This window comes from Notothenia rossii, assembly GCF_949606895.1.
Source record: "Notothenia rossii genome assembly, chromosome: 5".
NCBI lineage: Eukaryota > Metazoa > Chordata > Actinopteri > Perciformes > Nototheniidae > Notothenia > Notothenia rossii.
In genome coordinates this window covers 60,640,803-60,655,111 of record NC_136903.1, presented here as the reverse complement: position 1 = coordinate 60,655,111, position 14,309 = coordinate 60,640,803, and the positions used below count along the sequence as shown (strand labels likewise).

Here is a 14,309-nt window from a genome sequence, read left to right as displayed (position 1 = left end):
ACAAACAGTGAGCAGCTGGGCAGCTGCAGCATGTGTATTGCAGGACATGTGTAAGCGTGCAAGCTTCTTTAAGTTGTAGAAAAGCGTACGCCTATAGGCTATGAAAATAATGTATTATTATTATTAGGCCTATAGTGTGGGACATGTGTGGTTGGACTCTGTCTCACAGGCAGGTTGCAGCATGTGTGTTGCCATATTTTCCATTCTGGACAAGTGAAAAATGTATTCGGACAAGTAAATTGCCAAACTCACTTGTCCATGGACAAGTACTCTCTAAAAACTTTTTCTCACACTGCTGACACCCCCTTCTCTCTCCCCTGCTGTAGCTCTCAGCCTCTCCTTTGGAAAAGGGGGGCTTCTTTCAACAATTAACACTTCTGCTATCCTTTTATTCAATTTTTTTTTGCTTGAACCCACTGTCCTCGTAAGCTCTTAACTCACGCTCCTCTCGTTAAAATTCTCCCTTCATTATGACTTCGTATCTATTCATCTGACTTAGGCTGTTTCTGTTACCAGTCAATATTCACAGACTTCATATCTATTGATCTGACTTACTGTCCTTGTTACCAGTAAATATTCACAACACACCAAAGGATATAGTGAGGCCCGGTCACTTCAGAATGACTTTCTGAAGTTTGCGTTACTCTCCTTTGGATCACTTATAAAAAATAACTCATCTCCAGCCCCGTCGAGCTGTGGATTCGTTATTTTGAGTCAGTCTTATATGGAGACTTAATACAACCATTTGACTACTCCAGGCAGTCTAACTGTGGGGACTCGATACCTCCACTTCTCAAGCCAGGGACTTTAATGCCCTTCTGGCCCGTTAGGAACTTAATATCCTATTTCAACTGTGGGGACTTGATACCTCCACTTTTCAAGGCAGGGACCTCAATACCCTTCTGGCCTGTCGGAACTCAATATCCGATTTTAACTGTGGGGACTCAATACCTCCACTTTTCAAGCCCGGGACTTCAATACCCTTCTGGCCTGTCGGAACTCAATATCCGATTTTAACTGTGGGGACTCAATACCTCCACTTTTCAAGCCCGGGACTTCAATACCCTTCTGGCCTGTCGGAACTCAATATCCGATTTTAACAACTAAAACATGCATTTGCATTGTTACTATAAAAAACACTGTAAACTTCGTCTGACAACCCTAACATTTGGAATATGGTCAAATCACAGGTTTCGAATTAAATCGTGTCTGCTCACCTGGTAGCCTATCGTACAGAGCTCTGTTTTTAGTTGTCAGAAGAGGCCGAGATGTTTAGCCCTGGACTATTCCGTCCGCTTGCTGCTGGTGGTCTCTTCCCCGAAAACACCCCACTCAGACACGTCGGGTCACCACTTGTTGGAGATTTGGAGGATGTTTAAAACCAACCTCGTCTCCGCGTGTCGTTTGATAAGCTGGGTAAATTCGTAAAAAGGAAGGGATTAAGAAACACCAGAATACAAGTGAAACAATAATCCTGCTTTAATGATACAAGGTAACAATACAAATACAAAGAAATCACGAAGCACTCTGCAGAGTACTCCGGGCTCAGGTTCTACCACCGTGTGAGACAGGTCTCAGGAACGGCCGGTGAAAAACAAGAGCGCGAACCAAAGGAAAACACAGTGTTTCATACTAAAAACACAGGAGGAGGTGTGTACGTGCTTTCCCCCAGAGGTCATCTTATTGGCAGAGACCAACACATGGCCTGTCGCACCCAATCAGTGCGACACAGCAGAAGAAACCCGGAAACAAAAAGTGTCTTTCAGTTTGACGAAGACCAGACACCTTTTGGTGTATGGTACGAACCTGCTCTCAACAACAAGTTTCCTTATCTTATTTCACATCTTGTAGCCAGCACACACACATCCCGTTTATGGCCCTTTGTCCCTGTGTCCATCTTCCCGCCTCAGGCTGCCACACACAAGTTAAAAGTATGTTTTAAGATATAGTTGTTATAGTTGGCTAAATATACGTAATACATGTTAATTACTTTCATATCAATAATAACGAGGAACACATTACCTATGCTCTTAAGCAGTATTAGAGATGCTTTTCAAATAGTCAAACTTCACACAGGCCTAATATAGAGAACACACTCATTTGTCCTACAGCCTTTCCATTTGTTTGAGCTATCGTTCACATCTTTACTTCAAATAAAAGGTTTCACATTGTATATTTCCAGCTTCCTTTACACATACTGTTATTATTAATACAAAGTAATTAACCACACACATCTATTGAAAACAAGTAGATTTCCCTGATAATTGAAATGCTGAAAATGCTCTCTCGTCCCTATCATAAAAAACTGCTTCCATTTCATATAGAGTAATAAAAGATGTTTAAGCTAATTTCTCCACAATGTTTGTAGCCATTTAGTACCCACACATGAAAGAATAAGAACAGAGGTATAGTTGAACAGTAATCATGTAGCACATATATTTACTGCAATGAAAACACACATATTTGCCCCAAGCATGTGTAACGCACCCCCTTCTTTTACGAGGGATACATTCCAGAGTTTTGGAGCTATCCCCAAATTAGGATGTCCCCTGCTCCCATCCTTCTCTAAACACAAAGACTTCACCTCAATATATTGGGGAGGGAAAATATACTTTGTCCCTTCAAATTTAACACACATGAATATATATAAGGTGACATTAAAATGAATATACCAGATTTAACTTTCCTGCCATAACACGTTACTTTAATCCTTCAAATAATTCAAATAATCCTTCAATGTTCAAATAAGTGTAGAAACCAAGTCGAATTTGTCAAATGTATTGAACTGGTGATCACAGTTTGACAGCTATAGGCCTACAGCTTTCATGTGCGATTCACAATCAGCCCAGCTGTAGAGATGACCCTCTCAGCTGGAATGGAGGTTGCGGGTTTAGCAAGGTATAGCATGTATATATAAGTTTAATTTGGCATAGTTTGACCTCTACACCACACTCACTAACCTGGTCGAGATATTCCACACATTACTCCTTTTTGACGCCATGTCTGTTGTGTAGGACTCTTCTTAGAGTGTAAATAATTACCGGACTATGACTGGTAAAATATGTTGAATACCGGCAAAAATAAATCGCTCCAGTCAAAATGTGTATGTACTTTGCCGCCACACACGGTTGCCAAGCAGCGCTTATTTCTGTTTAGGCTGGCCACTCATGTGTCGCGAGTGTTGACAGGGGGCGGGGGAGCACGCTCATGAACTGTTAGCGCCGGAACCTCGCAACGGCTGCAGGGCGCATTTGCGCCAAATTTGGGCATAAGATGAGGTTTGAGTCTGCGTGATCTGCGTGTAGGAAGGGGCAGCAGCCATATCATTAGCTAGAACTAGCTAGATCTGATGGATTTGGACATAAATATGAGTGAAGTATAACCGGACGCGAGAGAGAGAGACCAGCAACTGCAGCTCTGCCCGCTGTGAGGGACCGGTGAGCGGAGCAAAACACACCTTTAGACGTCAACTAACACATTTAGCTATGGCACTGTCGTATATATATACTTTGAATTATTCCATTTGATAATATGTAATCAACTTAGGCATCACTCCCAAAAAATTAATTAAAATATTAATAACTCATATCCGAACACCTGAATAATTTCGAATATTCAAATATTCGATTAATCTTTCCCATCCCTACTCGACGGAGGCGTCTGCCAATCAAATCCCGTTTATGCAAATCTGCCAGTACAAGCGCTAGCCAATCAAACCGCGTGTATGCTGGGAGAGCCAGACCGCAGTTCATTTCCTCATATGACAAAAAATGGAGGAGAAAATAATCGTAGCGGTAGGGAATCACCCGGTGCTTTATGACCAGTCACTCTTTACCTACCGGGATACAAACTGGAGGAGCCAGGCATGGAGGGAGGTGGTAGAGACAGTGGGTGAAACTGGTAGGTTTTCGCCTGTTTGGGGAGTTTATATCCAGTGTACTTCGTTTGAATGGACAGCAAGCAGGCATAGACAGTATTTAGCCAGCATGGAATGTTGCGTAGAATAGCACCATAGACATTAATGTCATAAATGTTCATCATATAAAGTGTGACATGTAAAACCTTTCATGCAATTGACAGGAGAGATTCATGTGATTGGTTGGTGGTCGCGTTGCTTGCGTAAACTCCCCAAGCTCAAGACACGCCCACTGCCAAGCGGCAACGCACGCCGCCGTGTGTAGGGGGGCCGTTACTGTTATTATTACGGCTTGTGCTGTAACCGCTACTAAAACAACTATTGGTAGTACTTCTGGAGAATTGGAGCAACGGGAGTAATACAGCAGTTGCTCTACTGCACCAGTGTGAGGAAGAGAGAGCTAAGCCAGAAGGCAAAGCTCTCAATCTACCAGTCCATCTTGGTTCCTAGGGAGGTGTTCTAGACCGAGGGCCCCAACCAGCACCAGGTGGAGGGATTTTATCTCCACGCTGGCCTGGGAGAACCATGGAATCCCCCAGTCAGAGCTGGTTTATATGGCAAGGGAAGGGGAAGTTTGGGGCCCTCTGCTGGAACTGCTACCTCCGACCTGACTTTGGATAAGCAATGGACACACTCATTCAACAAAGAAAAAAGGCCTTTACAATAGTCCAAACCTTTTTTTAAAAGCAGCCAGATTCAATTATAACAAAACTTAGATCGTCTTCCTATTTTATTATAACTGTCTTCCACAGGTTGCGCATATCTGTTTATTTTAATACTCTGTGAGAGTAGTAGTCTTTATTCACCATTAGATATTACGACAATATTACTTTATAATAAATTACAAATATGACTAATATTAATGTACTTTGTTACAGCCAAACTTGCTGTTGAATTCTTCACATATTTTAATGCTCATTATTTTGTCAGAAAACATCAAATAGGGATTTGATCACAGCTCACAAACATATTTCCATAAAATCCTAAAATCCTCCCCCCTCTTATGTTCTGTGCGTAGAAGCAGCAGCCAGAGTTCAGACTCCTGACGTCGCTGCACAGTACCAGCCGCACCCCCCTCCTTCATCTGTGGCCCCTCCAAACAGCAGGACCCGAGCAATGACAACCGGCAAGGAGAACATCTGTCTACCTGAGGGAGGAGGAGCAGGAGGAGGAGGAGGAGGTGGAGACCCGTATGAGGAGTTTGCCAGAACAGACAGGAGCAGGAGAGACAAGAGGAGGCCGGAGTGGAACACACAGAGGTACAAACAGTGAGAATAGTTTTTAGATTGAAGCTACACCTGAAACGAGGAAATAATGTATACTGTTTCATAAGTGTTGAAATGCAAGGATCATAATCAGAATACATTTATTGGCGAGTAGATTTTTACATACAAGGAATTAGCTTTTTGGGGCCTCAGAATATTTCTCCAACAAGTCAGGAGCCCCCCTCCCTGTGTACTGCTGTGAGGGAAGAAACTGTCTCCTCTCTCTTATCGGACACCCATAAACCATAATAAGCCTCACACTCGACTTAACAAACCACTTGTGTTTTGTTTATACTGTAAATATAGAAAATCATAAAATATTAAGCATTTTCATTGTGGGTTTATCAAGAATTGATTATATTTGATTATAACTAACTTTCGTTTGAAGTATTCAACCTAATATTGAGATCTCAACAAATGATATTCGATCATTCATTTACGTACCTATTCATTTATGTGTTAGTTGTTTTGTTGAATAGGAAGTGTTGTTCATCCGGACATTACTGAATTAGCAGTTTTATATAAGTGAACATTTGTAGGCCTAAAACATCAACACAATGTATTTATAGAGGACAGATTATGCTCATTTTCAGGTTGATATGTGACATGTCTCAATGCTTTAATGTTCAAAAAGCTCTTTATTTTTCTCATACTGCCTGTGCACCTCTTTTCACCCTCTGTCTGAAACCAGAGCCCAGTCTGCTCTGATTGGTTGGCTGGTTGTGATTGGTCAGCCGCTTAGAGATGTCCCGCCCCTTAGCCTATTACGCATGATTAGTTAGAGCTCTAGAGCAGTGCTTCTCAAACCTTTTTCAGTAATGTACCCCCTTTGAAACATTTTCTCAGCCAAGTACCCCCTGACCGACTCCAAACATGTTTGATAGAAAAAACCTATATAAATAATTACAATATAGTGATGTTCCATCAGTGTGTGATTTATTAACTCCTTCATGAACAACCTAAGGATATTTTCATCTTTATGCATGAAAAAAAAGAACATGATGACATTTAAATATTTTAGTAATATATGTTGAACAAACCAATGAACAAAATGATATATTATGCAAAAACTATAAAATACAAGACACAAATATTATAATAAAATCCACTGTGGTGCCTGATGTGCAACTATACCACCAGTGGTTCTCAAACTTTTTCTGTCAGGCCCCCCCTTTGGAGAAAAAAAAAAGTCGGGCCTCCCCCAACACAAATAGTCAGGCTCAGTGGCGGCGCCAGAGATTTATTTTGGGGTGCTGTGGGGTAGCTTGACGTTTCATAGAGGCTGCTAAAACATTTAGGGTTTCCCATTAATGTACCGGTCGCTAGAGTGGAATTTTCTACTGCAACAATCCCCACGCAAATACACAGTGTACCCGCGACTGTTACAGTGAAGGCTCGATAATCAGCTCACGGCATATAGGTGTAAGCAGGGGTAAAGTGCTGTTTTTAAAACGTTGTAACTGAAAAAAATGTGCAATTATAAACAAACTGTAATAACACTGCAATGACACTATTTAGGTGTTTTAGGTCCTCAGCGATCGTGTACGGATTTTTGGCTTTAGCGATGAGCAGTGACACCGCATACGATGCCTCCAGTGCTTTGGCTGATGCTGTGGAGGCTTTTCGCATTATCTCTTTTGCGAGGATCTGTACTCAGCAAGTTTTCTCTTGAAAAACTCCGGTGGCTTACCAACATGACAGAGGTGTTAGGTGCTGAGATGTCTCTGGAGGTGCGCTGGTTTCATCAAGCTGTTGGCTAGTTTCTCCCCACAGAAAAAACACAATGCCTGGGGCGGGTTACAGTTTTTTTTTACATGAATCCCATCAAAGCATACGCCTCCTGAAATTGACGGCTCAATTTTGGTTCTCTTTTTTTCTCCGTTGTCCACGTTTCCTGCTTTAGTGCTGCTACGTTTTTAACCACGATTCCATTTCAATGTCTATTTGTTATAATATAAAAGTGCAACTGGCTTCCCGTTCGGCGTGGTTCCGGGCTAAAGCCTGATTTAGCTCTGGTTCTTCCTGTTTCCACCGCAGCGGAGCCGGCTCTCAGTACCGAAACCTGGTTCTTAGCTGGCCCCACTCGACTGCCCGGCAATAACCAATACTTCACGCTTACGTCGGAGGGGGGCAAAATTAACCAATAACAGCCACAGATGTAGCACTTAATTTCAGACAGTTTGAAACGCGAGGGCCGTGATTGGTACGTGATCGGTACGTGATCTTCCCTCGCTCAAGGGAAAACCTCCAGCTTGACTTGAGACCGCCCCCGTGATAAATAAATGTAATTATAATGAAGCCTGCTGCAATGGATCATTGATCCACCAGGGGGTGCAGTGGGGTTCCACACTGGAGCTCATGTAAAATAAAGTCAGATACTGTACAGTACGCTGGATGTACAGCGGAACTTAATGTTGTTTAGTCTAAAATATATGTATGTATGTATACTGTATTCAACTTCATTAAAACGTTATTAACGTGCCTAAACTCAGTAATTATACGAGCATGTCCTGATAATGATGACGCAATAGCCCCGCCTCTCCCCACCTCTGCTGCTCACCCCCGCGTCAAAGTAAACTGCACACTGAATTCAGATTATTTATCTTTTTCTCGATATGGACATAAACGCGACTGAATTCTAATCTGACAGGACGGAGACACGCAGCTCTGCTCACCTGCAGCTCCTCCCGCTGTGATGTAGCGGGGAACGGAGTAAAACACACACTTCAGTCAGATCATCGCCCTTGGCTATTTTAATTACCTCTCGAACTGCCTAAACTAGTTATAAATATGTTTATTTTTACAGTCGGCCAGGTCACTCATTACTGGATCAGCTGCTGCATGAGACAGACACTGATGCTGTCCGAAGAGAGGGAGGAAAAAGAGAGGCTCCGTGTATTTTATTATTATATAGAGTCTTTATTCATTTGTTTTAAAGGTCAATAAATAACAAAGAAGACCTTTGACCGGCACTTTTTATAATTTTGTCGGGAAGATTTAAACTTTAATACACGTTGACCTCTGACCCATGGATGTATAATAAGAACTGGATACAGCGTGGGAGGCGGGGCCTCATTCATTCCTATGAGAGTTGCTTGGCGCATGATTATAAAATGGCCCAACTTTTGAGAAAGCGAAACGTCACAGATTACCCGGCATGCCTGAGAAGTACCCGTATGTGCGCTCATAGCGCATGCGCAACTTTAACCAAAATGCAAAGAATTATTTCACTATATATATATATGTACATAGCCGTGGGAACATGTTTCAAATGGGGGGTGCTGTGGGGATGACACCAGGGCCGGTTTTGACCAATGTGCTGCCCTAGGCAAGATTTTAGCTGGCATTGAAAAACCTCTACAAAAGACCAATACACTACAAAAAGAGAAACGTATTGACATGGTGGACAGCTTATATAAAAAGGCTTCAAATGTATTTAGTATTGCATGAACATGTTTTAATTTAGGGGGTGGACTTCACATCCTCTTGGGGGGTCCGGGGGTGCACTTTATTTTAAAGTAAAATGCTTCAATCTGGTGCACTTTGAGCGCCCAATTGCTAGAGACTGATCTAGGGGATACAACTCTAAACACCCATATGAAAAAGACCGGTTTGCATTTTAATAATCAAATAATATATGTGAACATAACCAATAACCTACCATAGCCAATAACAAATAAATGTAGGCTAACTTGTTTTATTTTTGTTAACATTTATTTATTTATGCATATTTTTAAATCTCTCCAGTTTTAAACAATATTTTTGGTTTACTGTCCTATAGTATACATTGGAATGATTTCAAACCTGTTTTTATTCAGCCTAATAATTATAAAGGAGTGCCTTGGAAATATTTGTTTACATAAATTGTGATCAAAACATTTGAGACCCACTCAACTATCTAAACACTCAGAGTCCTTTACCCTTTACCTCACTGAACCTCTCAGTCTGACAGGAGAGCTCTCCCTCCACATTATTGTAGAAACATCTTCTTATATCCGTTAGCGCAGCAGAAGCTAACAACAATCCCAGCCGGTACCGGTGCACCCCCTCTCTCAATCTATCTATCCCTCTCTCTCTCTCTCTCACGCTGGTGAGCTGCGGGTGCCTGATAAGCCAACATCCCCCACTTTCATCACTTACAGCGCCCATCGTACGGGGCAAATGGAAAATGGAACCGGGGTGAAAAGGGTGTTATTTTTACTTAATTATGAATGTTGTTACATCTAGGCTGAAAATTCATTTTTTTGAAATTATATTTGTATTTAATTTTGTGAAAGTGCAGATCCCCTGTCCTCCACCAGGGGGTGCTGCAGCACCCTCAGCACCCCTACTTCCCACGGCCCTGTATATGTATATTAATATATACATATATACACATATATATATATATATATATATACAGTGCAATACGCTTTTTAGTGCACTAAGTAGCTACAGGGATGTTAATCTAACGTCGGTAATATTAACTTTATTTAATACAACATTTACGGTACAAGATTTAATCATACAGCCCATGTAGTATAATATTTTACAAATGAGGAATTACAGCAAACATGTGCAATATATCCATTATTACAGCTCCGTGGGATGGCAGTGAGACGATATGGGTCCGTTGTTATTGTGCATCCATGGGTAAAGATAAACGCATGTAGTGCTGAACCTTCTGAACACGTAACATGAACGTGCCGGGCGGCGCGGTCCCGTGGGTTAGATGCGCGTTCATAATGCAAAGGGATATAACTCTCAGAATAACGTTATTAGCACATTTTTACAAGTTAAGGAACGAATGTTTTTTATTAGGGCTGTACAAGTGTTCATACTGGGTGGTTTATTTAGTTTAAAAAAAATTATCCAACGATTTACAGACCATTCTTTCCCCATGTAAGTCAATGGGAAAAAGTGTTTCCGGGCCCAGCAACCTAAAGGAAGTGTAGTACCGCCGTTTGGCCACGACGAATATTCTACTCAGAGTCCGGCGCACTTCCTGGGGGCTTGCTCGGCTCCCACCGCGGAGAATAAACAGAAGGGTAACCATGACAACCATGCTTCTTCGCTAATTTTATGCCACTGGTCCGTGGTCAGGCCTGGGAACCGACGGGAGACACTGGACTCAAGTGTCTGCCTCACATTGAGGGGAAGGGGCATTTCCCCTTTGCTCCCGCTCCAGTTTGTGATTCTGACCATGTTCTCATAGGTTTCAAATGGCACCATGGCCATGAACATATCCCGCTATTAGAATGCAATTTTTTAAAACATAGGGTGCTACATAACACACTTTCAGGAAAAGTCACGGACTGGGAGACTTTAATATTTTATTGAAAAAAGTTACATTGCACAAACACATCACACAAATTGACCCGATTGGCGGTTCTAGTGTTAAATAAACTCACTAAATAATGAAACCAGTTCAATATGCATTATTCTTATCATTCTTTATGAGCGCAGAAAGTCTTAAAATCAGACGGCAGGCAGTTACAGGTGTGTGTGTGTGTGTGTGTGCGTGTGCGCCTTATCCCCCCATGTGAATCACACGTAGCTCTGATCACTTATGATAATGGGCCACACCTAATCGCTGGCTATTCAGCCACAGAGCTCCCTCTATGCAAATCAAACTGTAGACGGTGTGAAAGCAGTGAGGCCTGTGAAGACACCATTGCAGTAATCGAGTCTACTGAAGATACAAGTTTAAAATCAGACCTGTTTTTTAAATGAAATCTGACGGCAGGCAGTTAGCTGTGATCACCTATAAGGCTTGAAGTTACTTCAGATGCTGAAATATTTTTATTTTTCAAGTATAAACATACAGTATACAACAGATATACATGCATACAAATTATAACATCACATTTATGTTATTCATTTTACAAATAGGACAGAGGGTGCAGCACAAACAGTACGAAACAAATAGAGAGCTTTCTGAACATCAGCAGGAGAGGACTCTTTCAAGACACTAGTAAATACTGAAATGAACATTAAATGTCCTCTTAAAATGCAAGTTTCTTCGTGACACTTCCAACATAAATGGAATTCTCACTAACCTAAAACATTTTATTTTTAAAAAAACATGTCACTGTAGAGACACAAAATACTTGAACATACAAATGAACAACACCAAATTGAGCTCACTTTCTACACTCTTTGATGATCTACCTCCTACCTAGTTTGTTTTTTAGTCCATGTATTTTGGCAGAGGCTTGGTCTGGCTGTATCTTCATAACAACCCTCTGGATAAAATCAAATGAATATTTAATTTCCAGAGTATACTGAAGATTGAAGCAATATATTAGTCCAAGAAGCATCGCAAAGCCACATCTTTCAGGTTGTGGAGCACAATTGTCTCCTCGACCACAACTGCCACATTGAAGATCTGCTGAGGAAAGGCATCCCATTCACCTTCGTAGACCATGAGTAGACCAACTTGCATCACCTTCATGGCTTCCTCGAAAGTGTCTCCATGAGCCTTAAAAAAGGAGAAATAAAAGTGAGCTCAGTGTACTACAAGTACTTTTTCTCTACAAAGCTAATTAAGAGGCTTCTGCTATAAACATAGAAGCTAAAATCTATAGTTCACAGTGTAAAAGTGAAATGTGATGGAACATCATTTCAACTGCCTCTCTTTTCACAGTTTGAGCTTTATATTTATTTATATTATTTAATAGTTACGTTTTCTTGCCGTTGTTGTTTATATTAAATGTATCATTCTTTATTGCAATTATTTTAGTTAAATTAAGGTAATTGTAAACATTACTTTTGAAGGACACTTTGGGCACTGGGTGATTTGGGTTGATTTATGTTAAAATGTACAATTACCTAAAGTAATTCAAGAAAGCTATGATCTTACATCACACATCCTGATGACATTTTCCTGATTTTCGCCAGACATGTAGTGTGATAGTCCCAAGAGAGCAGCAGTCCTCCTCCTCTCATTTGTGTCCTGCAGGACAACAAATGCAGTGGGATATAAACATTTGTAGCAAACAAATGGTGGCTAAATTATGGTCATCAGCATCTCCACTTACATCTTTCACAAGGCAGTCCAAAAGGCCTTTGAGTGCCGGCTTCTTTCCAGTCCTGGATGCACCATTGTAGACCTCCAGCAATGCCAGGCCATCAAGTCCATCCAGAAACGATGAAAGCAGGTCCGTAGTGACAATTCTCTGGAACTCTGCCTGAATCTGAGGAGACAGACATATAGAAAATATTCTACCAACAGTCTGCAACTGTGCATGTTGCCTTCTCATTGTAACTGGAAAACCTGCATAACTTACAAGTCCACTTCATCCAGTTGCAGCAAAACGGAAATCTTTGAAAATCTGTCTGTAATAGAGAACACACATTTAGGTACATTATGAAGCAGGCCTTAATAAAGTAATAAGAACTGAGAACATGACAAAGAATAAGATGCACACAATTACAACAGTCACGTTGCCCATAAACTACAAGCCTTGGCTTTCACAATTACAATATTATCCCTGAATTCATATGATAAAGACTTAAACAGTACTTCATTTAAATAAATAAACAACTTGAAATGTTCATCTTTGATTGATGAGGCAAATTCAATCTAATAAATTCATGGGATGCATGTAATAATAACAGGGAAAGGTTAGTGTGCATCCACATAGAGCATTTTTGTGTCTACGTGCATGCCAAATATATCAATGAAAAAACTATTATTTGTTTTAAGCAAACTTAAAAGAAATTGTACAATGGTTGTAATTGTTGATTATTTGCTTGCAGTTATTTTCCATAGACTACTCAGTGGATTATTATTGTTTTTTTAGTAATAACTTGACTACCTCTGAAAGCAGAAGTTTAGGAAAAATGATTGTTCATGTATAAATATTATTTATTTTATTATAATATAAATATCTAACAATTACAACCATTGCACATCTTATTTATTATTGTGGGTGAACAGTAACCTTTCCCTGTGTTATAATTACATACATCCCATTAATTTATTAGATTAAATAACAATAATCTCATCAATCAAAGATCAACATTTTTAAGTGCCTTGAGCACCGACTGTTCCCGCTGCTAGAAACGGCTGATATTAAGAAACTTCAGTGCGCAAGTCACAGAACGAAATGCATTGTGGGACATGTAGTTTATGGGCACCATAGTTCAATAAAATAAAAATAAATATATTCCTTTCTTTTCTATAAAATATTTTCTAAAAAGCAGAAATACACATTTGTCTCCATTTCAAGAGTGGAACATAGCATTTGTACACAATATAAATGCTATTTCTGAACACAGTTAGCATTTAATCATTCTACGGCGCGAGGCACCCCCTCTGTATCTGGGCAGGTTTAGCGTGAGCTGAACCAGAAAAACGTTGCAAGGATAGAATCACTTTAACACTTGCTCGGCCTTAACAAAAAACAATCTTCAAGTCCCCTATACTTATCCACAAATGACATCCATTTCAAAGCCATGGCGGGGGCTAACAAGCTACAATTCTCAGCCGAACAGAGCCGGGACACGGCTAATTACTGGAACGAACAAACAAAACCTCTCTAAATTAAGCTACAAATATAGGCAGTTACCATTTAAACCTTTTAAAAATTCATAAGCGTCATACATAAGAGTAAGAATACTTGAAACTTATTTATTTAATAAAAGTTTAGATAATCATAATCCTGTAAAGTTAGCTTGGTTAACCGACATTTTCATAACACTGCCCTAAAATAAAATCTCTTTTATAAACATTCAAACACCAGTTAGGTGTGGATTTAACTCCATTTAGCTACTTTTCGTTTTGCCTGAAACCATTAAATATGCAACCACTCACCTGACTTTGCCTGTCCGTCAGTGGTTCATCAGCCGAAATCACTGTCATATCGATTCACAAAAACGTATTCATCCGCCGCTTAGCTTTTCATAGTCATCAATCTGTCCGGTGGAAGTTCTTCTTTTGATAATGGCGAATCAAACTCTGTGGTTCACTTGCTGTATATCGTTAAAAAAATAAATAAAAATCATGTCCCTGTTAAATGCATTCAATTAATGAAAACAACTATGAGACCAGGACTATTTTCACCGGGCAGGAATATGTCAACACTACTGCCATGTTAAGAGGCCATGGAAAGTTTCAGAACATTATTACACATCACAACTCACTA

At 40.4% G+C, this 14,309-nt stretch overlaps 1 protein-coding gene and 1 long non-coding RNA gene across 6 annotated transcripts in view; one reads left to right on the top strand and one right to left on the bottom strand.

Moving 5' to 3' along the window:
- ccdc66 (coiled-coil domain containing 66) overlaps positions 1-14,309 on the top strand; it is a 70,803-nt gene that overhangs the window by 45,290 nt on the left and 11,204 nt on the right. For all 5 annotated transcript variants that reach the window (XM_079680425.1, XM_079680423.1, XM_079680424.1 and 2 more), the window contains one exon: positions 4,935-5,175. In XM_079680425.1, coding sequence (XP_079536551.1) covers positions 4,935-5,175 — 241 coding nt within the window. The remainder of the gene's footprint in view (positions 1-4,934; positions 5,176-14,309) is intronic.
- Positions 10,523-13,480, bottom strand: LOC307038755. Its single transcript, XR_013808092.1, has 4 exons — positions 12,450-13,480; positions 12,201-12,356; positions 12,023-12,115; positions 10,523-11,641 (listed from the first exon to the last, which is right to left on the bottom strand). It is a non-coding gene; the product is annotated as an uncharacterized lncRNA (long non-coding RNA).